Here is a 25,542-nt window from a genome sequence, read left to right as displayed (position 1 = left end):
GTTTAATTGTAACTTGTTTAACTACATGCTCTTATGGTTCTTCCCTTTGGCACTTACTTTGGTTGTTCACAATGTGTGCTTCATGTTTTGGCTACTCGCAATGTTTTGTGGCTATCTTGTTGTTATGATCAGTGACCTATGCACTTTGTAAAGCTCTCTCTTGGAAGTTGCTTTGGATAAAAGCGTCTGCTAAATGAATAAATGTAAATGTAACATCGCAAACTTTTATTTTTGGAAATATAATTCACATCTTATGAAACAGAGCAGGCTATCTGTTGATATTATAATAGTTAACATTGAATGCCAAACTGTAGTTAAGTGTAAACTGTTCTTGTGCTTTAATCAGAACTATCTTGCTAACTAACTATTACAAAGTTGGCGTAGGTTTGAGCCATGATGAGGATCACTCCCCAACTGAATTGCATAGTAAACGAACCAGACATGTAACAAATTTACAAATGAATGTCTGACTCCACAGAGTAACGATATGAGTCCAATGTAATGTTTATGTTACATAAAGTGTAACTGACCCAACCTCTGTAAAGGTTCTACAGTTGTCATTGTGTTTGTTTTTGTTATTGGTTGATTTTGCCCCGTATTGTTCTTTGATTTGGTTTGAGAAGACGTGTATATATATGGAATGTTTCAAAAACGTTTTTACGGTGTTTATGTACTAAGAAGGAAGGATTACAAATAAACTGAAAAACATCAGTTCAAGACTGGACCATATATCGGGGGGAAGCTACATAAAGCAAAAAGAAAACTGTATTTAGAGCTCAAATTAATGCCAAACAAAATTCTAAAGTAGGCATGGGTCAATGTGTGATTTTGGTGGTACGTTATGTGCTGTTCCACAAAGCCATATATCAAAACCTGTAATTTAGCGTTTGGTTAAGACGACATAGGATGAAATTGCCCTCTAAACACATAAACTAAAGACGTTTGGACCATCTATGCTTCCAATTGGTTGGCATCTTTCCATATTCCACAGATATGTATTTTAGTACACGCATACACACTCACACATGCAGTATAAATATATATGTAATGAATTGTTTGTAAAACTCTGTGTACATTTTTTCACTGCGCTCCTACATTTCTTTGTGTGCTCCAATCTTTTTTCATTTAGGAGCACATGTACCGGCCACACTTTATTGTCTCCACTCTAGACCATTGAATGTTTATGATGTCCCTGTGGGTTTATACTTTTGACTGGGGAAAACAATGCGATCTTGTCAGCTGACTATAAAATGTTGATAATGTCGAGGTACTATAGAACAACTGCAGTCTAACCCGCAACGTGTTTGACCTTTATTCAATAAAATACATTTTGCTGAATGATTGAAGGGCTAGACAAAAGCTCCAGTGAAATAATCACTGACTAATAACACGGAAATAAATGACAGATTGACGAAGGCACGTTCATTTTCCGACCGTGCGTTTGCTCTGTGCACGAAGTGCCATCTACAGACCATTACATGTCAATAACAACGTCCCTGTCTGAACACTATGGGGTCATTTGACCCCTAACCTTAACTTCTAGTGGGGAGGAGGCATGGAGTAAGGACGTACAGACATGATCTACTTCATGTTCACAGAACTTGGAACATTCCATGTGTGGTCTTATTATTTTCTCCTTTCACAGAGGGCCCTTTGGTGCTCGTGGCCCTCGGGCATATGCCCAGATTGCCCATTTGGTAGATCTGGCATTTCAACCACGGCACCGCACGTCCTTTGATCCAGATGACACCTGCAAAATTACAACTTTGCACAGTGTCGGGTTCTCAAACCAATCATTCCACTAACATCCCAGTCTAACACTTGCATGCACAATCACACACAGGCGCACACACACACACAGTTTCCTTTTATTATAGTATAGATACAGGCTACATACTGTATAGTAACATTTTATATTGTGGTTTTTAATTACTTGAGGATCTGTTCCATTGATATAATGGTTTGACCATGTCATTCCTAGTACCTGGCACTTGATGAGCATGTTGAAGAAGTCATCGCTGGGCTCCTGGGGGTCTGCCTCACCACACAGATGGCTCATGTTGTTGTGGGTAATTCTGAGACCTGGCAAGTTGCTAACGTTGACCCGCTGGTCATCCAGGCGACGACTCTGAGAACTGGCAATCAAGTCAAACAGCTCCTCAGTCTGTGGGGAAGTGAGGATTGCAGTATCTGGGGAACAGAAAGAGTTTACGATATCAAGAATATACATTTTATATTTAAAATTTAAATTGACTAGTACATAAACCAGAGGGTAAAATATAATGCTGTTTTAGTAAATAAGACAATATCATCCACAAATCTTAATAAGTTAAGTTACTAATGTTTTAAGTTGAATGTTTAAAGTCCATAATTAAAGAAAAACATAAATTTAAACTGACAGGAGCATTGCACAATTACGGAGGACAGTTATTATGCCATCTCCCTGTACCTAGCATTTCATTGAAGGATAGGATGTCTGCTGCACCGCCTCCATTTTTGCCGTTCTCCCCATTCTGTGTCTCATCTAAGTTGCAGCGCTGGTCATCCATGCGGCTGCTCTGAAACTTGCTGAGGAGATCAAAGAAGCAGTCCTCATCAGATGGGTCACAACCTAGCTTCTGAAATAGAAGAAAAAGGACTGTTAGGTCAGAAAAGCAACCCCCCCTGTGGGCTCCTATCATCAGATATTTAAATACTGACCTACTGTTTAAATATGTGCTGTGTTTAGGATGCATAATTAACGCAAATTCATAGTAAATTTATGGTTAATCTCATACAGTAAATACATAGGAAATGTGTTTAATGTAAAGGTTAAAATGAATGTGATGTAAACAGGTGCGTTCGACATGAACTGACTTCATGCAGCGCTGCAGCCGGCCGAAGGCGGCTGACTTGAAACAGTGAATTCTGGTTAGACTTTTTGTCCGACTTGAGGCGGCGCCGAGGCTAGGTCACTGTGACCTGGCCATCAAAGTACCGTGAGATCGATTCGAGAACTTCCGGCTGTGTAGCCGAGCGCATTTTCTCAAGAGCAACTGCACGGGTTCTAATGACGACACAGCTATTTCATGATTGGCCAGACTCACACACAACAATTTAGACGCGTGTTTTGTAATTATTCTGACACCTTCAGTTTTGCCAACGCTCAAATCCGGACCAAACTGTTTAATTGAATAAAAAATTTGTTGAAGAAAGGGTTTTAGTCCGCCTTTTCACTAACGGAAAGACTAAGTTTAACTAGAAAGGCATTTCCTGCAGAAAATGCGTTGGAATGCTGAAAGATGAAATTGCTGAAAATACAGAAATGAGAAAATACCCGCAAGCTGAAATGAATTTCAAAAATGTGTGAGTCACACAAAAGAGGCAGTGTGGAAACTGAACTGCATCATCTAACAATGCTAAGAGCTGAAATACAATGCGGGAGAAGCTGAAAGCTGAACTGTTAAAGTGTAGAAGTAGTAGACGTAGTATATTCGTTTTAGTAGCTGAAATTATAGTGCTCTTAGTCTTTTAATGAGACGAGTTGACTAAATAGCTCTGTCTTGTGACTCCACTAATCAGCTAATACAAATCACTTGTGTGAGAGACTGAGTGGTGCGTGTCTGTCGTTGCCACGGTGATGGTGCAGCTATGATTGCTAACGCGCTGAGGGCGAGAGAATAACAGAAATGTACATAGAATCCACACCTCAAACAAGTTGACGCAAAACTATACGTCCAATCCAAAAATTAATATTTTCCGAGACCCAAGACTTTGCCTAAACCAGAGATATCCTTTATATGTCTGTGCGGTCAGAAATACGACTCTACCGGCAGTTTCAAAAACGTCTAACTTCTGCTTTCTATGAGAAATGTGTCACCAGATTTGCATTGGTCTCTATGGGGCGAGAGTTGGACTTTGTCTCGCTTTCGTGGGGCTCTGAACAAATGTGTACGTCTGTTGGATTCCACAGACAACTGTCTACGACCAGCACAAAATTTGCTATCTATTGATCAAAAAATGAAGCATGAAGAGTGAAAATTGTGGCAATGCTGGCAAACTAGAAATACTTTTTGAAACTGATTTCGAAGCTCCCCTCCACTCTAAGCGTTTCAGTCAGCACTCTAGGCTCTCACATACACACCCATGTAAATCTCAGAAACAGTTTGAAAAACTCATGAAACATAATCAGTGATATTGAAAAAAAGTTGAATAGATATCAAAAAGCTGATTAAAAAAATATATAGTTTAGGGTTTTGTCAACATTTTAAAGTTTAAATAGTGGCTGTAGCTGAAGGATTGAGGAAGAAGGATTTGAAAGTTGAAGAAGTTTAAGAGGATTGAGAGGATTAAAAAAAAAACTCCATTGGAAAACCATGTTAAAAACATTATGAATATTGATTTATATTAATTCAAGCATAAGAGGTACAAATCTGAAAAGATATAGCAGTCATAGCCTGAAACCGCTGAATTTTTTGATAGCTGAAGGGTTTTAAAGGTGACATGACAATGCTGTTTTTGGATGCTTTTATATAGGCCTTAGTGGTCCCCTAATACTGTATCAGAAGTCTCTTTCCCCGAAATTCAGCCTTGGTGCAGAATTACAGCCACTACTAGCAGTCCCACAAAGAGCTTTCCTCAGAACGCGCTGTTTTGGTGTCTGTAGCTTTAAATGAGGAGCGGAGGGGCGGCACCATGCGCTAATGTTTACAATGGATGTATCGCAATGGCTGTAGCCCCGTTGCTGTAAGATGCCTCGAATTTGCCCATTCTCATCTGATAACCCTGGTTTGCAGAGGTACACACTCAGTCATTTCAATGAGGGGAAAGGCGGATATCGCGCGCGTCATAACACCAACAGCAGAACGGTTATCCAAATAACAAAGAAGTGTACAACACTCACGTTACAGGATGTGTATTCACACACACACTCGATGCTATCTACCTTTCCATAAGCGACAGTAACTCAGCTGTTAGCTGCAGAGCTAATGTTACAGCCACATTCTAAGGGTAGCAAGCTAGGTAACCATATACAGTAAAACTACAAAATGATATAGCGTTAGTTAACTTACTTGTCCAAGGTTAGTAGCTGGATGAAGGAGAGTTAGTACTGATCCATAATTTAATTTCAGCAATGCCACTTTTGTATAAGCTCAAAATGAAGAAACAGTCGTGGCTGAAGTGTTTGGCGCAGACATACAAAACAAATGCGCCTACAACAGAAGTTGTGTAGGCTCATTTCCAGAGAAAATAAAATTAAGACACTGGGTCTTCAGAGGCTCGGATGAAGGAACTGTAAAAATATTTTTGTTTTCCTTTGTACATCCAAACTGAGCAAATGTAATGCTTCGTTCGTTTGCAAGCCATGATGTCTCTCGAGGATAAAAACACTTGCACGGTCGTAGCTCAGTTTCTTATGGGCGGGCAAAGCAGAGAGAGGGGAGGTAACCTTCCTCCTTGTGACGTCACAAGGAGGAGATTTTCAAACAAAGCAATTGAGCCTTCATTTTCTCAAAGGCGGAGAAGAACACCCAGGGCTTGGTTTACACCTATCGAAAATTCTAGTCACTGGGCTAGAACTCATATTAATGTTAAATAACCTCCTAAAGTGAAGTTTTCATGTCATGTCACCTTTAATAGCTGAAGATTTGAAGGTGCTGAAAGGTGTCGCGGAAGAAATAGAAGAAGAAGATTAAGAAGTTGAATAAAGATTCAAAGAACAAAACTTGGAATGCTGAAGCAGCATTCCAAGTATTCAGTCATGTCATGGCATCGGCCATGACTGACGTCAACGCAGCAAACCACGAGAAGCTGGAATGTCCAACTTCACAGAGCCGTTTTCAACTCCTCCCCGACTGCAAGCGGCTACTCTCGCCGGTCGTTTCATGCAGCCGCAGTCCATGTCGAACGCACTTATAGTTAGATTTTAGTCCATTGTAGGTTAGTATGTCTCATGTAGGTTAGTACATGACATGTGCACCAGCAGATACTATTTTAAAAGAAATTCCTGCATTAAAATAATGTATCATGACAGTTTGTATGATTTGGTCATTTATTATCACACTAGCATTTAATTATCACGGCAAACAATTACACTGCACTAAACTGTAAGTGTAAATGTAAAGTGAAAATAACAAAACCAGTCAGTATGATGACTTGAGCGAATATCATTCATGTCTTACTAAAACAGCGGCCACGCTAAAGGGAATGAGGAAACTGTTTCCTTTACAAAAAAATACAATGCGGGTCACGTGAAAAAGGATCCAAAGACTCGTAGAAAGACCGAGTCAGGAAATTAACGAATCGTTCTTTTCCTCTAGCTACCACTACAGAGCCTATGCAGGTCACGTGAAAAACGATCCAAAGACTCGTAGAAAGACCGAGTCGGGAAATGAACGAATCGTTCGTTTCCTCTAGCTACCACTACAGAACCTATGCAGGTCACGTGAAAAAGGATCCAAAGACTCGTAGAAAGACCGAGTCGGGAAATGAACGAATCGTTCGTTTCCTCTGGCTACCACTACAGAGCCTATGCAGGTCACGTGAAAAACGATCCAAAGACTCGTAGAAAGACCGAGTCGGGAAATGAACGAATCGTTCGTTTCCTCTAGCTACCACTACAGAGCCTATGCAGGTCACGTGAAAAATGATCCAAAGACTCGTAGAAAGACCGAGTCGGGAAATGAACGAATCGTTCCCTCTAGCGTTTCCTCTAGCTACCACTACAGAGCCTATGCAGGTCACGTGAAAAATGATCCAAAGACTCGTACCCGAAGACCGAGTTGGGAAATGAACGAATCATTTCTGCTTACTTGGACGAGCCTATGCAACAGTCCTGATGCGCGGCCACGAGAAAATGAACGAATCATTCTTTGAGAGGACTCGTTACCCTCGAGTCCTTGTAAGGATTCGTTCAAAATGAACGTATCGTTCACGAACGACACATCACTAGTATACACTGCTTTCTAGAGGCGGGATGTCTCACTTTGCCGTAACATATTCTAAATGCATTGTGAGAGATGTAGTTTATGGTCAATGCAAGCTGTAAAGCAGCGTAGAATTATTTCAATACACCATTTAAGCAGCTGATTTAAGCTTCCGCGGGCCACATAAAATGACGTGGCGGGCCACAATTGAGTTTGACACATGTGACTTATAGGCTTTGCCAGAAAAGAACACTTAAATAACAGAAAATACACTTTGGCCACTACTTGGAATGGGCTGCCAACAGTTTGCACCTTGGCCTAGATTTCCAAGGTGGTTTTGTCTCTCTCATGGATACAAAGAGTAAAAATAAGCTAATAACCCTGAAACGAGGACAAGGGAGATCAAAATCTACCCTAAAGCTCACAAACCTACATAAAGGATGCTTTAATATATATACATACACATTTGTGTTCATATATATATTAGGCGTAGAACAGTTTTTGTTGAAATATTTTCAGAGTTTCACACACAAACAAGTAACCCCAAACTATGGATATGCATCTTACATAGAATCTCAAATCCAAAGGATTGTACATACATCCATAACCCTGGATTAATCAGCTACACAATATTAAAGTCTCTGTGTGAGCTCTTCATGTCAAGATTTACGGACCAGGGCAGGTTGGCTGGAGACAGGGGGCATCAAAGTACATAAAACACAGGACACATTACCCATCAATAGCATTGGGTAGTGTCCAACAATCCCCTCCTTCCAATGTCAGCCATGTGCTGAAGTGATAATGGACAAATGATAGTGGTGTAATGGACCGTAGTTGATCCATGATCCGTATGGATCAACCTCCACGGTTCGGCCCGCATGTGAATCGTGGATCAGTTGCAAAGTTTCATAGTTTAATAGTGTGAAACTGTTTTACTAAATTATCCGATCTGTGATCCGTAACTCAAAACTGTGGTTCGTATCGCCAGTTTAGCAATATTTTGCACCACTAACTAATGAACACCTAGCATTAGTGCTACAGAAAGAGAAACGTGCCCTTATGTAAGATGGTAGACGTATAACCATAAGCCAATAGGTACACATTAAATGTGTATTTTTTTCTACATTCCTTTCATTGATGGGATTTGTCTAGACAAATTAAAAAGCGATTTGGAACGAGTAATAATTATTTGCTGTCTCACTTGCAGGGGAACCTGACATTCCAATTTAATTTTGAGCACAAACAACTTTACCGTTTTACTGATTGTCCTATAAGCACTTAATTGCTGTTAGATGTGTCTCATCCTAGCAGCAATTTTTTTTTTTACACAAACAGCAAAAATGCATTGAAGACAAACCATGAAAACTAGGTGAACGCACGGGCATTCATACGTAAGATGTAAGCTCATTTCAACAGTTTGATATTAATTCTAAGGGAAATGAAGCGTGAAGTGAAGCATTTGTAAGGTGTTGGCTTTGATGAATGTGTTATTATAAATTATTAATATTAACACAGCACAGTATGATATTTAGGGTGTCTGAGTAAAGAAACATTCTCGTGATTTGTCGGTAACTTGGTTCTATCCAGTGGTTTTGCACTGGCATGCAGTCCCCCTGCACCCCACTTTTCTGATTCCTTTATCCTCCCTCCTCACAAAATATCAAGCATTTTCATTCTTAATTAGTTATATAAATGATTATTATTCTTACCTCTCCCTGTTTTCACCCTTTCTTTCGTTCTCACAGAACCATTCTTTCTTGGTCCAAACATCTGACTTGCACATCCCTTTCTCCCTCTCCACTTACCACTCTCCTCTTTTCCACCTTGCACTTTTAATCCGCTCCTCCTAGTAGCTCCCCCTCCCTCTCTATATCCTCCCATCCACTTCAGCTGCACTATATTCTACCCCTCTGTCTTTCATTATCTTTCCAACACACATACAATCTCTCTCACTATCCCCCTTTGTTTCCCTACAGACTCTCTCTCTCCCCCCCCCCCCCCCCCCATCTTTTGCCCCAGCTGTAGCCTGTGCTCCCACTGTGGGAAAACAACTCATTATGGGGAGAGGGGTTCCTCTGATCAAGGTCACATTGTTAGCACAGCAAAGGCACTGGATCAGGGGAAAAGAGGAGGGAGGATAAAGGAATCAGAAAAGTGGGGTGCAGGGGGACATTGCATGCCAGTGCAAAACCACTGGATAGAACCAAGTTACCGACAAATCACGAGAATGTTTCTTTACTCAGACACCATAAATATCATACTGTGCTGTGTTAATATTAATAATTTATAATAACACATTCATCAAAGCCAACACCTTCTTACAAACGCTTCACAAAATGGTTAAAAGTATGTTCTTCTGAAATTTCAATTTTCCCTTAGAATTAATATCAAACTGTTGAAATGAGCTTACATCTTACGTATGTCTTAAACACAGTCTAAAATATTTTCCTAAAAGCACAATCAACTGTTATTTCTTGTGTTCTTTGTCTTTTCTTCACAGTCTCTCTGACTGTTTGAAACCTCTCTCTTTGACTATGCATTATTCCATTACTTAATTAGAACAGAGAAAGAGAATGTGAAGAAAAAAAAGAGTGACCCTTGTTTCATTGAGAGAATGCGAGTATTGTCTTGTTCATTATCTAACATCGACATTACACCACAAGTTTTAAAAAACTGCCACTGTTCTTGTTGCAATGACTGCAATGAAAGGTTTCCCAGTGTATGCCTTTGTTGTGTTCCAATACTGCTTTGTGCAACAATAGAAAACATTGGAAAATAAAGCAAATTGTACTCATCCCAATAGGGAGTCAGGTGGCTGAGCGGTTAAGAGAATTGTGCTAGTAATCAGAAGGTCGCTGGTTCAATTCCCGGCCATGTCAAATGACTTTGTGTCCTTGGGCAAGGCACTTCACCCTACTTGCTTCGGGGGAATGTCCCTGTACTTACTGTGAGTCTCTCTGGATAAGAGCGTCTGCTAAATCACTAAATGTTAATGTACTGCCTTGCATTGCTTATGTCAAAGTCAAGGCATCAGATCATCAGTTATAGGGACTTCAGTTTAAGTCTCAAGCAGATTCCATCTCAACCATCATCAAGCTATATATAACAGCCTTAATATTTGATAAACAGTGGGTTGGTCGTCAAAAAGTCCAGGGCCATTTTCATTGCCTGTCCGTCCCTGCCTACTGCCAACAGCCTTTTTTAAGAGGGTAAATACAAAATACTGCTGGTCCTGATGCCTTCTTAGTCCAGTAATAATATAATTTGACCTCACACAAATTGCGACAAAAGCTATTTTACTTGTATCATACCCCTAAAGGTATTCTCTTTACATACAAAAAGTGCTAATGAATAATCCGAAGGGAAAATCCTGAAATCCATGAAATTAAGATTTTAGATTGCTCACAGTTTTATCATAAATCAATAGCATTTAACATAGCAGAAATTAGCATTGTGGCTAGCGTTATGTATGCAGAACATTAGCACAAAATAGTGTTTTGAAAATTAAAGTAGCTGGCTGGACCCCCATTTATGCCATAATCATAGTTTATGAAAATAAAGAGAGGAGACTTTTAGATCAAGTTTTTAGCATAAATCAATAGAGTTTAACAGTGAAAATTATACATAAAATTTTCAGCATACAGCTAATAGTAGGTATGACCTAGTCTTGTTAAGTTTCAAAAGATTGTGACCCCGCCTTTTGCCTCACATGACCCCAATGTGTGGGAATCTGACCGTCGCTTGGCTGACCTTCAGTTCAATCAGGAGATGAGTAAAGTGATGTTTATTACAGAATGATAAATGTACTACAGTGTTTGGAGCTTAGACCCCATGGGGAATTAATGATGATCAAAGGGCGCCTGGCCGACATCCGAAGAAGAATCCCCCACGGACTCCAGACACTGGTGGCGGTGGCAACAGCCGACGACCCAGCCAAGGAGTCGAAGAACAGAGACAAGGCACACGGTCGCCACCCGGTGCCATTGGTAAGCTGTCACTTACCATCGCTACAAATAAAGGCTTCTGGTATTGTTTGTAAAATGTAAAAATAAATAAAAATAAGCCAGTCTTATGTCTTTCCTAAGATAACTTGTTTGAGGATACACAACACAGATATAGGATCCCTTTATATGCAAATACACACACAGACACAGCTACTTAAGCCAAGTAGCTAGCTACTTGAGACAGACTTTAACTTTCCGAGTCGTTGACTGCCACAGGATAAGGTCTTAGAATTCTCAGCTTCAGGGATGCTCAACAAAAACCTACGTTTGAAGCGTTTCACATTTTGCGACTGCTTATTTTAGCATAAACTTTCAACAAGGAATTAAGTTTGTTGATTTAACAGATTGTTTTAAACTAGGACCCGCGTCAGAGAGGCAAGGATCAAATAAATGTGTCAGGATCCTTGGCCTCAAAAAAGTATTGATCTCTCTAGTTTGGAAAAAAGGTAGACGAACTACGTAAAGGAGAAGCCAGAGCAAATTACGTTGTTAGAACGTGTGAGATGAACTGAAATCATAGTTGTGTCTGAATTCGGTGTTAAACGAAACGCAGTAAAGAGCTTCTCCGTTAAAATTGTTGTTATTTAGAACGATGTAGACAGATGTTTGAAAGATGAGCTTTCACAGAAGGCCATCCAAAAGGTTTTTGATGTAGAAAACCTAGCTTTATATGTTTGTAGATATGCGTGATTTTGTCTGTAAAAGTTTTATGTTCGTTACGTTGGGAGGCTGGTGGAAATGTGTCTCTGGAAAGAGGACATTGCCGTAGGTGTTAAAGTTTCTCCGTCCTATGAAAAGTGCCGTCTACCAGTCTCTTGACGGAGCTGGGGAGACTGTGTGTTGTGGAAAAAATTGGGATTTCCTGTGTGCTTACATTATTCACTAATCAATAGAACTAGTCATTGGATACTAGTTAGTACGTTCTCATGTAAGCTTTCTATTAATAAGAGTAAATTGTGCCTATGTGTTAGGGTTAATAGATGTTCGGGATCAGGAGAAAGTACTGGCTAAATGTTCCTTGTCATGACTAAAAGGAGAGCTCCAACTATGAACTCTCTAGTCTGAGAGTTGTCATGTTTTGGGAGCAGTGAATCTCTTTCTCTGAGACTGTTGTAACGTCATTACTGCCTGACTGTCACAATATATGTTTACATTCTTGTGCCCTATAAAAGATGGTCCTCCAGCTTTCAGAGCTGAGAGAGACATGATTGAGACCTAAGCCTGGTGTCGTGTTGTCATTTTATTGTCAGGGGTCTGGTTTTCTCTCCCAATCTGCAGATTGATAATACTTATTAAAATCCAGAACTCAACTGAACTTAGTCACTCCGTTTATGAAGAGACGGACAAAACACTTTCTAGGAGGAGGTCTGAACAGACAGGAAGCTAGGACAGCGAGTACAGCGAGTGTGATCCAGCCCCCACCGTTTCTGTTTTCTGTTTACCCCATCCTATCCTAAGTCTAGATGTGGACATACCCCTTTTACCCCGGTGCTCGAAGCTAAGCTGAGCAGCAGTTAGCTTAGAGATAAATGTACTTTTTTAGAACTGTTGGATAAAAGTGTTCTGAAACAATGGCAAGCTGAAGTTTTTCTATTTTACAAACACACATCTCTCTCTCTCTCTCTCATTTCCTTTTCTACATTTCAACTATTCTATTCTTATTTTCTGGAACGGAGCGAGATTTCAAAAAGGTCCGGGCAACTTGCATCCTGGTTTAAGAGACGTGACACAAGTCAAGGGGGGCTTGACCATTCGGCAACATACCGTTGGCAGGGGCTTACCGGCTGGGTCAGTCTGTATACGAACCTAGGATGCTAACCAACTAGTACCTTGCTGAAGAGCTTTGTACAGGGAGGACTGGGCTACTTCAGTACAGGTCGGGTGGTTGGCCGATTCTGGGGGTGGTTCGGCGAGCCGGTGGGGGCCGACGGGACAATACCGGAGCTTGACCCACCGGTCAGCCATGTATCACTAGGGTGCAGCCACCACCAGCCAGGTTTAACTACCCGAGCAAAAGTAGCCTGGCATGAGAAGGTGCTCACCGGTGTCCGGTGAGCCAGCTCTAAACCTCCTGCGAGGGTTAAGTCAACTAAGGCCTGGAATCCAGTGGAGAGCAGGCCAAGGTGGCTTGACCGGTCCGTTTTATGTGCAAATCTCCCTGGAGAGCTCCGGTGACGGAGCTCCCCTGCTGCTGGTTTGAGGCATGGGCCAGCAGGAGCAGAACGTGTCTGGTTTTCATCTCTCACTCTTTCCAAAGAAACTTTCTCACATTCTCTCCAGAAAACATTCACTATCTCACACTCGCTGCCATGTTGTTTTGGAACATTCAGACCAAGGAGGAGTTGAGGAAAAAATAAATGCTGCTAGGTCAGGAAATGAGGGAGCAGAGGCTCCAAGAAGATACAGAGAGTGAGTCTCTTTATGATATAGGTCATGAAGTAGGCCGTCTGTTAGAAGGAAACGTAGGTTAGACGTTTTAGGATGAGTGACTAGGAATTGTGTGGTCTGGGACGGGCCAGAGAGGTTCTGGTCAGATCTCACACACAAGCTCATGTTTTGTTTGAGCATCTTTCTCTTATGCGCTCATCCCTGCAGGGCTGGCTATCGCATGAATTGTCAGTTGGACATTCCTGGGGGAGGAGTTGGGCCTTCTTCGGAAGTTATAACCTCAGAGGGATGAGAGAAGAGTCTTTTCATTAAAAAAATCTCGGGAACTTCCATTTGGTAGCACTGGAAGTATTTTCTATTTGAAGGTGGGGTTTTGTTTTGGGTCCATAAGACTGTGAGACAACCCACAGAGTAAGCTCAATAATGAGCACTGCCTAAATACTGATATCTGCAGTCGGGCAGTCTAACTCAACAGTAGCTCAAATCAACCAGTCACATGGTCCTTTCCTGGAGTCTGAGAACCAGTGATGTGTTGATTGTTGACAGTAGCCACAGCTTTGAGCTATGGGCTAAATTCTGCCCTGTTTCATCACGTGCGATGGGCAGGTTTTTGGTTTGAGAAAGAGGTAGCTTCAAGTTGCGATCCCAAGGGAACCTGGAGGCCAAGGCCTGTTGAGAAGTTTCCTGGCGGCACACACTCAGAGCTAGTGTGTGTGCCTTAGGAGAGGGGGGAGGGTCCCCTCCCTTTTAGTTTAACAGAACGAGATGCCAAGAAGTTCTTAGGTGTTGTGGCAGATACTGGAGACAGTTGGACTGTCCTCAGTAAAAGCACAATGTTTGGGAGAAATTGAGTGGCACTGCCAAGATTGACATTAAGTGTCATAGCTAACATCGGCTATATGAATGAATGAGTAATCGCATGATGAATGACTAACAGACTGTTTGAACAATAGTCTGCTACTGCATGGATGCACAATGCTATTGATGTATGTGAAATTGTGTGTGTGGGGTTTTTGTTATTGTAGGAATAAACAAGCGGAGCTGGTTCATGACGTGAGACATAGCGCGTCACTAGCAACGCGTCATTTTATGCGCAGGGCACTCCCTCCTAATAGGGCGGGGTATATAAGGGGTTCCCGGCATATGCATCGCTAGTGCGACATAGACTTCAGTCTTCCTGCTGCCTCCGCCTCCCCGGCCTCCACCCTTGGTTCTGTTTTCTGTTTCCTGTTTCAGGGGGAACGCGTCGCTGCTCTCTGCTCGGAGGTCGAGACGGTGTCTCGTTGGATGCGGCAGGGAGCCGATGCGAGCAGAACCACAATGCCAAATCAAATGTACAATCGTGTTTTGTATAGTGTGAAATAAAGTATTCGTAAAGTCATACTGAGTCCTCCTGCCTGAACCATGTAAACTGTAAAATGTTGTGATTGTTTAAATTGCATGAGGAAGTAAGAACTGGAAAAAATGAATTTGAAAAGAAGCCCATGTATACTAGACTATTGACGATGCATGAGGAATGGTTTGAAAAACCTTAGCAACAGGTATAGCATTAAGGCTGTAAAGTAGTGACAGTATAAGGGAAGAATGTCAACACATTATAGAATAGTAAGAGAACCATGGGGGTTGTGCTAGCGGGTACTGAGCTGTGCACGGCACGGTGCTAGATAGGACAGCCAACATAAAGTAACTTGAAGATAATGTGTTGATGTTGAAAAAATAGATTAGGTAAGGGGTAATTTAAAGACAATTATGTCAGGTGGAACTAATAAATAAAAGTAACATTGTCTTTGCTTTAAGACCTAATGAAGGTGCCCCAGCAAATGAACGTCATTAAATATATTGGTATGAATGAATATGGGTTTGAAGATAAATAAACTGCATGTTTGCCTAAGAGCAAAGAATAGTAGTATCCTTTCTGTTTGTTGAAAGGTCCCCAGAGAGCAAAAAAGAAAATGGAGGCAAATCACGAGTGTTTAGGATAAACACCCAGCCTGATTGTTGCATCCTGCATATGCTCCTCTGAAATAAAATTGGTGTAGGGAAAACTCACCAAACAGAGAATCAGGGCATATTCGGTACTGTTGCAGTACCCCAATGTAACAATAGCTGCATGTACCACTATGAACTTGGCCTATAGCATACCTCTTCCGCATGAGGGAGAGCCTCATGATTGTGAGATGCAGGTGGCGGAGTATGTAAAGTTAAGATCTGTGCTGAGATAAGTGCGGGCCGCTCACCTATCTGGAAGTAACCTCGTTTGTGGATGGTTCTTGTAATAGAGAGGTGGACAGGCTAAGAGCGGGGTATGCACTGGTACAGATGCAGGAAGGTATGGAAGCCACCCCGTTGAAGGCAGGCCCCTGTAGCCAACAATGCTCAGCTCAATTGGGAGTTGATTGCACTTACGGAGGCCTTTAAGCTAGCGGAGGATAAAACTGTTAAATAAAATGAATGATTGAGCATTTAATAATAATACAATTTCTGTTTGTCAGGGATCGCCCACCGATCACGAATTAAGGAAATGAGGCATGATTGGGCGCTCCGCAGCAAGAGGAGTGCATCCTGGCTTCTCTCTCTGTTTCTCTCTCTTTCTCTCTCTCTCGTTCTTTCCGAGTTGTAGGTGGAGAGTGGGAGAAACGGAGAGTACAGGTGGTTTTAATGAAATCAATATTGTCACTAAAGATGGTTTAGCTTAAATAAAATAAGAAAGAAAGTAATGAAGATTGAAATGTGTTCAAATGATTTTGTTTCCCTGTTATTCTTGATCAGAATGTGCCAACTGAGGGGGACTGATATACACTGCACGCATACTGATAAATTGAGCAATCAGTCCAAGCCCTTAGATAAAGATGAGATCACTCAAACTGAAGTGATCAGATAGGACACCAAGATAGATAAAGAAGTTACCTACATGAGGTGACTAGATAGATCCCCTGAGAAACAGGTATGATGAAAGCATTGTATAAACCTTTAGCATAGGAACATAAAGCATTTCCCCCACCACATCACGTGATAAAGTAGGGAGACTGAACAATCACCATGTAAGGAGATACTAGGTGAGAGTTCTAAATAATCATGTTATCTCTGTCTAAACCTAGATCACCACACCCAGGGGAGGTCTGCGGGTGCCCACCTGAACCATGCCATTCCACGCCCGAGCCAAGAAGGGTCTGCCCACAGTGCCAGCCACAGCCAATGCCAAAGCCACTGCTGACCAGGTGCTCAAGACAAAAATCCACTGCTGAAGGAGCGAATCTCCGTCCAGAGCCAGAAATGGAGAAAGAGGACTCGTGACATGGTCCTTTCCTGGCCTGAGGGTGGCACTTTCGACGTGAGTCTCTGCGAGGACCTGAAGGTCCTCATTGAGAACCGCCCTGGGAAAGGAGGAGCGGTGAGACAACGGAGGAAGAAGGAGGAGGAGCTAGGTATTCTCGCCCTTTACCTCAACGAAGGAACGAACTACAAGGCCTGTCCAGAGTCTCCAGGACCCTAAGACATTACCTACTCCCATACCCCCAAAGAAGCTGCCACCGTGCGGGCCCCAGATGGTCGTAAGGGGGGTAGAGACAAAAGTTGTCAAGTTCAGTGGCAAGGTCAGAGAAATTGCTGTCTCTCTAGAAGAAGCCACCTCCACTGACACAGCCGATGACAGACCAGTGAGGGTTAGTAAGGGAGCTTATGCTCATGTCAGAGCTGAGCTGAAAGAAGCGGAACGCCTCGTACTAAAAAGACTGTCATGCGGAAGGGGGGGCTCAAGGGAAAGACAGGGAATGAGTTAGGAAGTGACCATACAGAAGACTCCAGTACTGATGAAGAGGAAACCAAGCGTCCGGGGCCATGGAGAAATGTCAGACCACCAGCCCAGTATCAAGTGCCAATCCTGGTCAGAGGCACGACCCTGCGCTACATTCCCTGGGCAGCCATGGACATGATTGGATTGATGGACCGGATTCCTGACCTCCAGGAGGGAGCAGGGAGGTGGATCCATGCGTTCGAGGAAGAGACTGTGGGCCACCTACTGGCCGTTGGTGACATCAAGGCCATCCTGAGAAAGAGCTTAGGAGTGGGGGAGATGAGGGAGACGCTCGAGGGGAGCCCACTCCACCGGCTGACCCTCACACAGTCACAGGATGGGGATCTGTTTAACGCCTACCGTCGCTTTGGATAAAAGCGTCTGCTAAATGAATAAATGTAAATGTACCGTCCAGGACTGTGGCAGCATCTTAGGAACAAGTTCCCCACTCAGGTGAAACTTGAGCTCCTCACAGGAAAGCTCCTGGGAGACTCTGAAACTCCCTTAGCTCACATTGCTAAAACCCTGAAGATATGGAAGGCTGAGCTGGGAGACAGCCCGGAGAAGGATGCACTCCAGAGAGCTATGTTCAGGCGGAGTGTGATCAACAAGTTCCCAGCCCAGGTGAAAGGCCGACTGGATGAGGTAGTGGGTCTGACATCAATGACTTTTGCTGAATTCTCTGATCATGTGGTCCATGCAAAAAAGAAAAGTTCAGAGAGCATGATGCAGAGATGTTGGAAAAGGACAGAAGTGAAGTGAGAAAGCTCACTCAGATGCACTTGAGACAGTAGTATCCAACCCACACACCTAGGTTGCTAATGTACCGCGATGACCAAAGAACTTTGTCCAACACCATTCTTATGTATATCGACATGCTTCTTTGGGGCTCAGTCATGATAGGACAGGGCCTCGAAGACCCCTTCACCCTCTAAATCTGAATTTATAAATGAACACCTCCCTAAAGAAACTGTAATACTGAAAAAACCTAAGGAGCACCTGGCAAGAAGACTTAGAACTGGCACAAGAGTATGGTAGCACCACTGTGGGACATGATCATGGGAGCAGGCATTACCCTGCTATCAGCCAAATTCACCTGGACTGGCGAGGGCGAGGAGGCATTTGTACACCAGGCACCTGCAGTGACCGTACCCGACTACACCCAACCCTTCCATTTGTATGTATTAAACCACCGTCACTATGCCACTGCTGTGTTCACCCAGGTATCAGGGAAGGGGGGTAGGAAATAACCCATAGCTCACTAATCTGTAGCTGTTACGGCCACGGCCTGGTCCCTGTCCCTTTTACACCCCCTGCTGGTTCTCCTGTATCATCCTGCCTAGACCCTACACACCTGCCGCCCATTACCTCATTATCCTGCATACTTCAACCCGGCTTTCCAACCACTCCTCGTCAGATCGTTGTCACAGCTACTGTGGTAGTATGCGCTTTTGACCCTCAAGCATTGCTTGCTTCACTTGCCTTCTGTAAACCTGTTTTCTTTGTGCCCAGGATCATCATCCGTGAACCCAGTCCCTGCCTGCCGACCTGTGATTCACCAAACAAGACCTCAAACAAGAACTCAGGACTCCACCCAATAAATCACCTAATTGTATCTGTGCTGCGTTTGGGTCCACTCTGTACCACACCGTAACAGTAGCATTGTCAGAGTAGAGAGGAGGTTCCCACTATGATATCAGGGGGGGTAACAGGTTAAGGCCTCTCAATTAAATGTCTGAGAAAGCCATTTTCATCATTATGGGGCATGGGATAATGACGCATACACATCAATTGGCAGGCCTGATCGAGGGTGAAACTTGTACTAACCGAACTGAGCATTGAAGGTGACATGGCATGCTGTTTTTGGATGCTTTTATATAGGCCTTAGTGGTCCCCTAATACTGTATCAGGAGTCTCTTTCCCAAAATTCAGCCTTGGTGCAGAATTACAGCCACTACTAGCAGTCCCACAAGGAGCTTTCCTCAGAACGCGCTGTTTTGGTGTCTGTAGCTTTAAATGCTAATGAGGAGCGGAGGGGCGGCACCATGCGCTAATGTTTACAATGGATGTATTGCAATGGCTGTAACCCCGTTGCTGTAAGATGCCTCGAATTTGCCCATTCATTTCATCTGATAACCCTGGTTTGCAGAGGTACACACTCAGTCATTTCAATGAGGGGAAAGGCGCCATAAGACCAACAGCAGAACGGTTATCCAAATAACAAAGAAATGTACAACACTCACGTTACAGCATGTGTATTCACACACACACTTGATGCTATCTAACTTTCCATAAGCGACAGTAACTCAGCTGTTAGCTGCATAGCTAATGTTACAGCCACATTCTAAGGGTAGCAAGCTAGGTAACCATATACAGTAAAGCTACAAAATGATATAGCGTTAGTTAACTTACTTGTCCGAGGTTAGTAGCTGGACGAAGGAGAGTTAGTACTGATCCAGAATTTTATTTCAGCAAGGACAGTTTTGTATAAGCTCAAGTTGAGGAAACAGTCGTGGCTGAAGTGTTTGGCGCAGACATAGCCTACAAAACAAATGCGCCTACAACAGAAGTTGTGAAGGCGCATTTCCAGAGAAAATAAAATTAAGACACTGGGTCTTCAGAGGCTCGGATGAAGGTTTTTTGTTTTCCTTTGTACATCCAAACTGAGCAAATGTAATGCTTCGTTCGTTTGCAAGCCATGATGTCTCTCGAGGATAAAAACACTTGCACGGTCGTAGCTCAGTTTCTTATGGGCGGGCCAGATTCTCTGGGCGGGCAAAGCAGAGAGAGGGGAGGTAACCTTCCTCCTTGTGACGTCACAAGGAGGAGATTTTCAAACAGAGCAATTGAGCTTTCATTTTCTCAAAGGTGGAGAAGAACACCCAGGGCTTGGTTTACACCTATTGAAAATTCTAGCCACTGGGGGACCAAAGGCAGGCTAGGGGAACTCATATTAATGTTAAATAACCTCCTAAAGTGAAGTTTTCATGTCATGTCACCTTTAAGTGTCTAGTACTGGCTACATTTCAGTACTATTTTTCTATATCACAAATTTCTTTTGTACTTTATATACACTTTAAGTTCCGTTTGTTATTTTCCATATTCAACTATATTTTTCTTATCAATTTTTGTATTTGTATTATGTTTATCTTTGCCCATAATCATTCCCTGTGGTTGTGTGGGGGTTGGTAAACCCCCAGAGGGGGGTTTGTTGTGGGAAATTGACTATGGAACAGCAAGGCAAACCAGGAAAGGTTACCCCAGGTCAGGTTTTGGGGCCTAAAATGGCTGACTTCTATCTGCGTAGTTAAGAAACCCTACGCAGTTAAGAAACTCCACTCTAAACTGGATTTAACCAGAAACAAAGGAAAGTATGATGGGAGAAGAGGTTTGGCAAACTAAGTATGAGAAAGGAAATTGTATCCTTAGAAAAATAGGCTGTTCAGTCTTAAGGGACTACAGTCATGCATCCGAAGTGGTAGGTTCGGCCAGACCTGAGAGAGATGGAGGTTGTAGGAACAGGTTAAGCATGTTGGGGTGAACTGGGGTTGAGATGAAGCGAGGACATGGGAAGTGAAGTAGAGGGGGCTTTTCAAGTAAGAAAGAAGTTGATCAACATTTTAAGAGCCAGAGGATGTGCACGCAGTTGTGGGGTGGTTAGGACCTGGTCAAGAACCTTCTAGAATGTTCTAGAAGGTTATGTCATTATATCAGGCAGGGAGGGGGATTGTGCCTTATATCTGTCTATATAATGAGATGTCTAAGGAAATGTGGTGGTCTTTTCCTGTATGTGTTTGTGAATGCACATCTGCCTTGCCGAAATAAACCATCGAGCTGCCTTGAGCTGTTGAAAGATATTTTGCCTTTGATTCCTTTTTTCTACTACCTTCTACGGACGTCTGTTTTCTACAACAGTGCACTCTCCTAGTTGATATCTCCATTGCTACACCGTTCGCGCACTTTACAAACTCTCACAGACACAATTGACACACTCACGTGAGCTTGGGCCATGCAAACACATCCAAAGCTTTCCGACAAGGGTGGGCTGACTGTGGCTGTCTTGCTAACTCGTTTTACGTCATCTTTCATTGCCAAGTACGGTTCCAATCCAAAGAACACAATTCACCCAGAACGCCAAAAATACCCGGAAGTGTTCTTGATCCGCCCCTTTTATCGAGGATGCATCGGATGGTGACTTGGCCAGTGAGAACGCATCTGATTTCCCAGAAGTCATTGCAAGATGTCAGGAGAGGCAGACAAACTTCATAACTAAGTTTTTACTATTCATATTTCAGCTAAACGGTACGTGTAAATCAGCATCTGAATTAAAATGTGTCGAAAAATGGGTAGTGTAGTCGCTGAAAATGTGCTTATTTTATTGATGAAACAGCTCATTTGTTAATTTGCTCCGACTTTTCGATAACCTAGCTAGCGAGTCCAGGGTATTGCGCAATAGCCAAGAAAACCTGCATCTCAATAAAATTCCAGGACACTGCTTTCTTGACATTTCCTAGATGTGTTTTTTCACACAGTATTTTGAAACTTTCGAAATTGCACCAGGAAAAGCTCATTTACGGCTATTTCACTCAGGGGCGGTTTTAGGCACGGGCAGACCGGGAAGACGCCCGGGGCGCCATGAAGAGAGGGACGGCATTTTCTGCAATTGTTTGGCGCCCTCTGCTGGCATAAAAAAAGGTATTGCGATTGTGTTTGTGCCATTTGTTCCGTGTACTGGGTAGGGGCGGCGGGCGGGGGAGGCAGTGGTAAACTTCGTCCCGGGGGGGGGTAAGGGAAAAATTTGCCCGGGCCACAAAAGGGCTCGGACCGCCACTAATTTCTCTCCTGTTTACTGTAAAATTGCTGCCAGCTGCGTGTTGTGCCATTTTCTTTACTGCATTCCAAGGCTGCGATTCTATATTCTATCAGAAGATGTCGCAAGGGCTCCCTTATACAAGCAAAGGCGAAAATCTAATACAAATTTGAATTTTCTCAAGATCAATTTCTGATGGGCGACACCAAAAGCTGTGCTGTAACACATTGCCTAATGTAGTTAGCAAACGTCAGCTAGCTAGCTAACATAAAGAGTGACCTGTAATTCGCAACAAAAATGAATACTGGTGAGGTTTAGAAATTAAATGTAGTATATAGTGTATAACTATGCCTAATATGTATAGTTTTTATTGTGCAAAATTATAACAAGAATTTAAGTATACTGAGTGCATTTGTTTCACACACAAGGCATTTGTGTGCAGACATCGGGCTTTTAATCAGAAGATTCCTGGCCGTGTCAAATGACGTTGTGTCCTTGGGCAAGGCACTTCACCCTACTTGCCTCCGGTGGAATGTCTCTGTACTTACTGTAAGTCGCTCTGGATAAGAGAGTCTGCTAAATGACTACATATAAATGTGAAATAAAAATTAATAATTTATTCAAAATCAGCTGTCTTCTCTGCTTGAGACTGGGGGGCGTGTCGCCTGAAGGTGCTAAAGCTTTGCCCCCTCGAATTTATTGAATTTAGCAACAACAGCAACATTAGCTAGATCAATTGCAGATATCAGAACAGACCTACCTGCAGTCTCTGAGTGTTTTATGTGTTAATTACTTTTTCTTTGCATCGTACCAGCTGAGTAACAGAATGCAACCATCTGTGATCTGATGTAGATAGGTCGCTGTGACGTACATAGGTCAGGTTTTTTCCCCCGCCTAGACAAAACCTGAGCTGAAAACGGGAGAGAAACTGTTCAACGGTCTAACTCCACATTTCAGTGCGACAAAGTTTTTGCGCTTTGCACATGCTTTCAGGAACTCATTTCACACGTATATAATGCACTGAGAAGTAAACCATGGAATTTGCTTAACAGCATCTTTAACAAGTCAATCAGGGCTAAAGCGGTTCCATAAAGGCCAATTTCAGCTTTCGCAATCCTAATTGCAGGTGAACCAGAAGTGGAGATAGCGTGGGTGCGGGCCGCCCCAGGGCCCCGTGCCAATAAGGGGCCCCCTCAAACGCCGCCGATCTTGCGTCACTTCATGCGAGCCTGCAAATGTTTTATTTTGTCTCCATTTATTTTGTCGTGAATGGTTGTAATGTGGTGCGCACGTAGCCTATACTTTCATACTTTCATATTCGCCGCAGCAAATATGAGATCCGACTTGAAAATCGCCAGTAATATGTTTGTGAATTTGTGACGAATCTGGTGATGGAGGAAGACTGATAACATGAACGCACAGCGTAGAAACCAGTTGAGCGACAACACCGGTCCCTGAATGTTTGCTCTCTTTGAAGAGCCCTGTGTAGGATGAAGCTCCCTCATTTACCACCTTGTCAATGAAAGGACACGCCATGATTGACAATGAACGGCAGGTTATGAGGTCCTCATCCTATTTAGGCTAATTTATAAACAAAAATAATATGAAAAAGAGTCTTGCCAACGTGTTTTATAGACTATTATTGTAGTCTATATTATAAAATGTTAAATTTTCATTTTTTGACTGATTTAAAATAAGCTTTTGTGTCACGTCAGAAAATCTGTAGTAAATCTTCATTTTCCCATAGGGTCAGCGTTACAGGAAGGTCTGGTTAAGCACCAACACAGGATAAGCCTGACAGTTAGCCTGTCCCGGACCAGGCTAGTTTCACAGCGTAAGTTTCCATGGTAACTGAGTTTGAACAAAATTGAACTGGCTCTATGGAACCGAATCGACAGGAAATGAGTCAGACTAACTGACAAAAGCCTGGCATATACGGTAATCTGACTTTATGGAACAGGCCTCTGGGGGGTATTCCAGAAAGCGGGTTCAACAAACTGTGAAACTAACCCTGAACTCTGAGTTGTTTACTCAGAAATGGGAAACCCTTACTTTTCGGTTCCAGAAAAGCTGATTTGAATTAGTTAAATCAACTCGGAGTACATCCACTCTGAGTTAAGCGCGGGCATGAGAACTATTAAAAGCCAACATCAATGGAACTCCGATACTAGGATCCACCATGGCACCCAGCATCAAAAAACGTTGTCCTACTTCACTACCCTTCAGATAGAAGTGTTAATATGTGTTTATGGTGAATCTGAGCACATATTCTGCAAAAAAGCAACACGGCTGTAACAGCGTAGAGACAATTGGTGTGGGAGACAATTGCTGGCAGAGTCAATGCATACATTTGAATGCAGTAGCCAGTCCATACATTGAACATTTAGACACACTGTCCGCTAATATTACAGGTGAAATGGAGGGTACAATTTCTGGGGAAATTGTAGGGTGTGCTTGCTTGCGTCGGTTGCAGAGGGGTCAATTTTATAATGACATTTTTACAACTGATATTTCTGTATATTTTATATCAAAAATGCATAGCCTACTTATTATTTATAAAGATTACATAGATTTAAAAGCATAATTTTTTCTGCTCATTCACAACTCAAAATACTAAGAGTGAAGAGTAGAATGAAATAGTTGTCTTCTCATTTCCCCTGCAAGAGGGAATGGTGATCAGCAGCCTCATAGTTGAATCAAAACAAATACATTTGGCAGACCGGTGTAAAAATGGACCTAATCTCTATGACTTAAACGTCATTTTAAGTTTTTCCCTTCTCGTGATATTTTCAGGCATTTAGCCTATAGAGCACCTCTTCTCTGGAACAAATTACCTGTCTCAATTAAGGAGTCTAATACTGTTTCGACATCTAGAATTAGGTTAAAAACGTTATTGTTTAGTCAATTCTACGACTGTTAAAGGTAAGTATGTTACTAGTTGGAGGCAATGGGGGACGGGTTGTTTCCATCCTTATTCTATAAGTATAACTTATTTTAGAGTTCTCTTCCCCTGGAACAGATTTCATGTTCCAACCGAGGGGGGCTGTCGCTATCTTGGTGTGTGGGGCTGCATCAAATACCCCTTTTTTGCTCTGTTAAATTGCTGCACCAGTCCACACTTGACCGTTGGGGATCTCATTCTATTATGACTGTAACTGTTAGCTGCTCCTGGCATTCTCTAATCCCTGCTCTCCTCTCTCTGTCCCCCCCACACACATCCCTTGTGGTGTTGGGGGGTTTGAGTTGTCAGCACCTGCCTGGTCGTCGGTCGGCCAACGCTGGACCTGGTCGCGAGTCTCCCGGTCCTGTCCTACATCTATAAAGTTGAACAATGGATTTTGGTGTTTCAAAACCCATCGACACTGTATGACTATGTTTAGCCTGTGTTCTGCTCCTCTCTCTCACCAACCGTCTCTGGAGGAGGGGATCCCTCTCTGAATTGCTCCTCTCAAGGTTTCTTCCATTTTTTCTCCTGTTGAGAGTTTTTCTGGGAGTTTTTCCTTGTCTTCCTTGAGGGTTTAGGTTGGTTGAGGGGCAGTTCTATGGGCGTATGTGAAGCCCTCTGTGACATGCTTGCGTGTAAAAAGGGCTATACAAATAAATTTGATTTGATTTGAATGCATTCATTCATTAATAAAGAAC

General features: G+C 42.7%; 1 protein-coding gene across 1 annotated transcript in view; it reads right to left on the bottom strand.

Moving 5' to 3' along the window:
- gpsm1b (G protein signaling modulator 1b) overlaps nucleotides 1-25,542 on the bottom strand; it is a 140,194-nt gene that overhangs the window by 30,139 nt on the left and 84,513 nt on the right. Inside the window, exons 11-12 of the mRNA XM_067258117.1 lie at nucleotides 2,450-2,618; nucleotides 1,985-2,190 (exon numbers count right to left, since the gene is read on the bottom strand). Coding sequence (XP_067114218.1) covers nucleotides 1,985-2,190; nucleotides 2,450-2,618 — 375 coding nt within the window. The remainder of the gene's footprint in view (nucleotides 1-1,984; nucleotides 2,191-2,449; nucleotides 2,619-25,542) is intronic.

Source organism: Osmerus mordax, chromosome 20, assembly GCF_038355195.1.
Source record: "Osmerus mordax isolate fOsmMor3 chromosome 20, fOsmMor3.pri, whole genome shotgun sequence".
NCBI classification, from domain to species: Eukaryota; Metazoa; Chordata; class Actinopteri; order Osmeriformes; family Osmeridae; genus Osmerus; species Osmerus mordax.
Note: the sequence above shows the minus strand (reverse complement) of the source record. Positions and strands in the feature narration are given on the sequence as shown.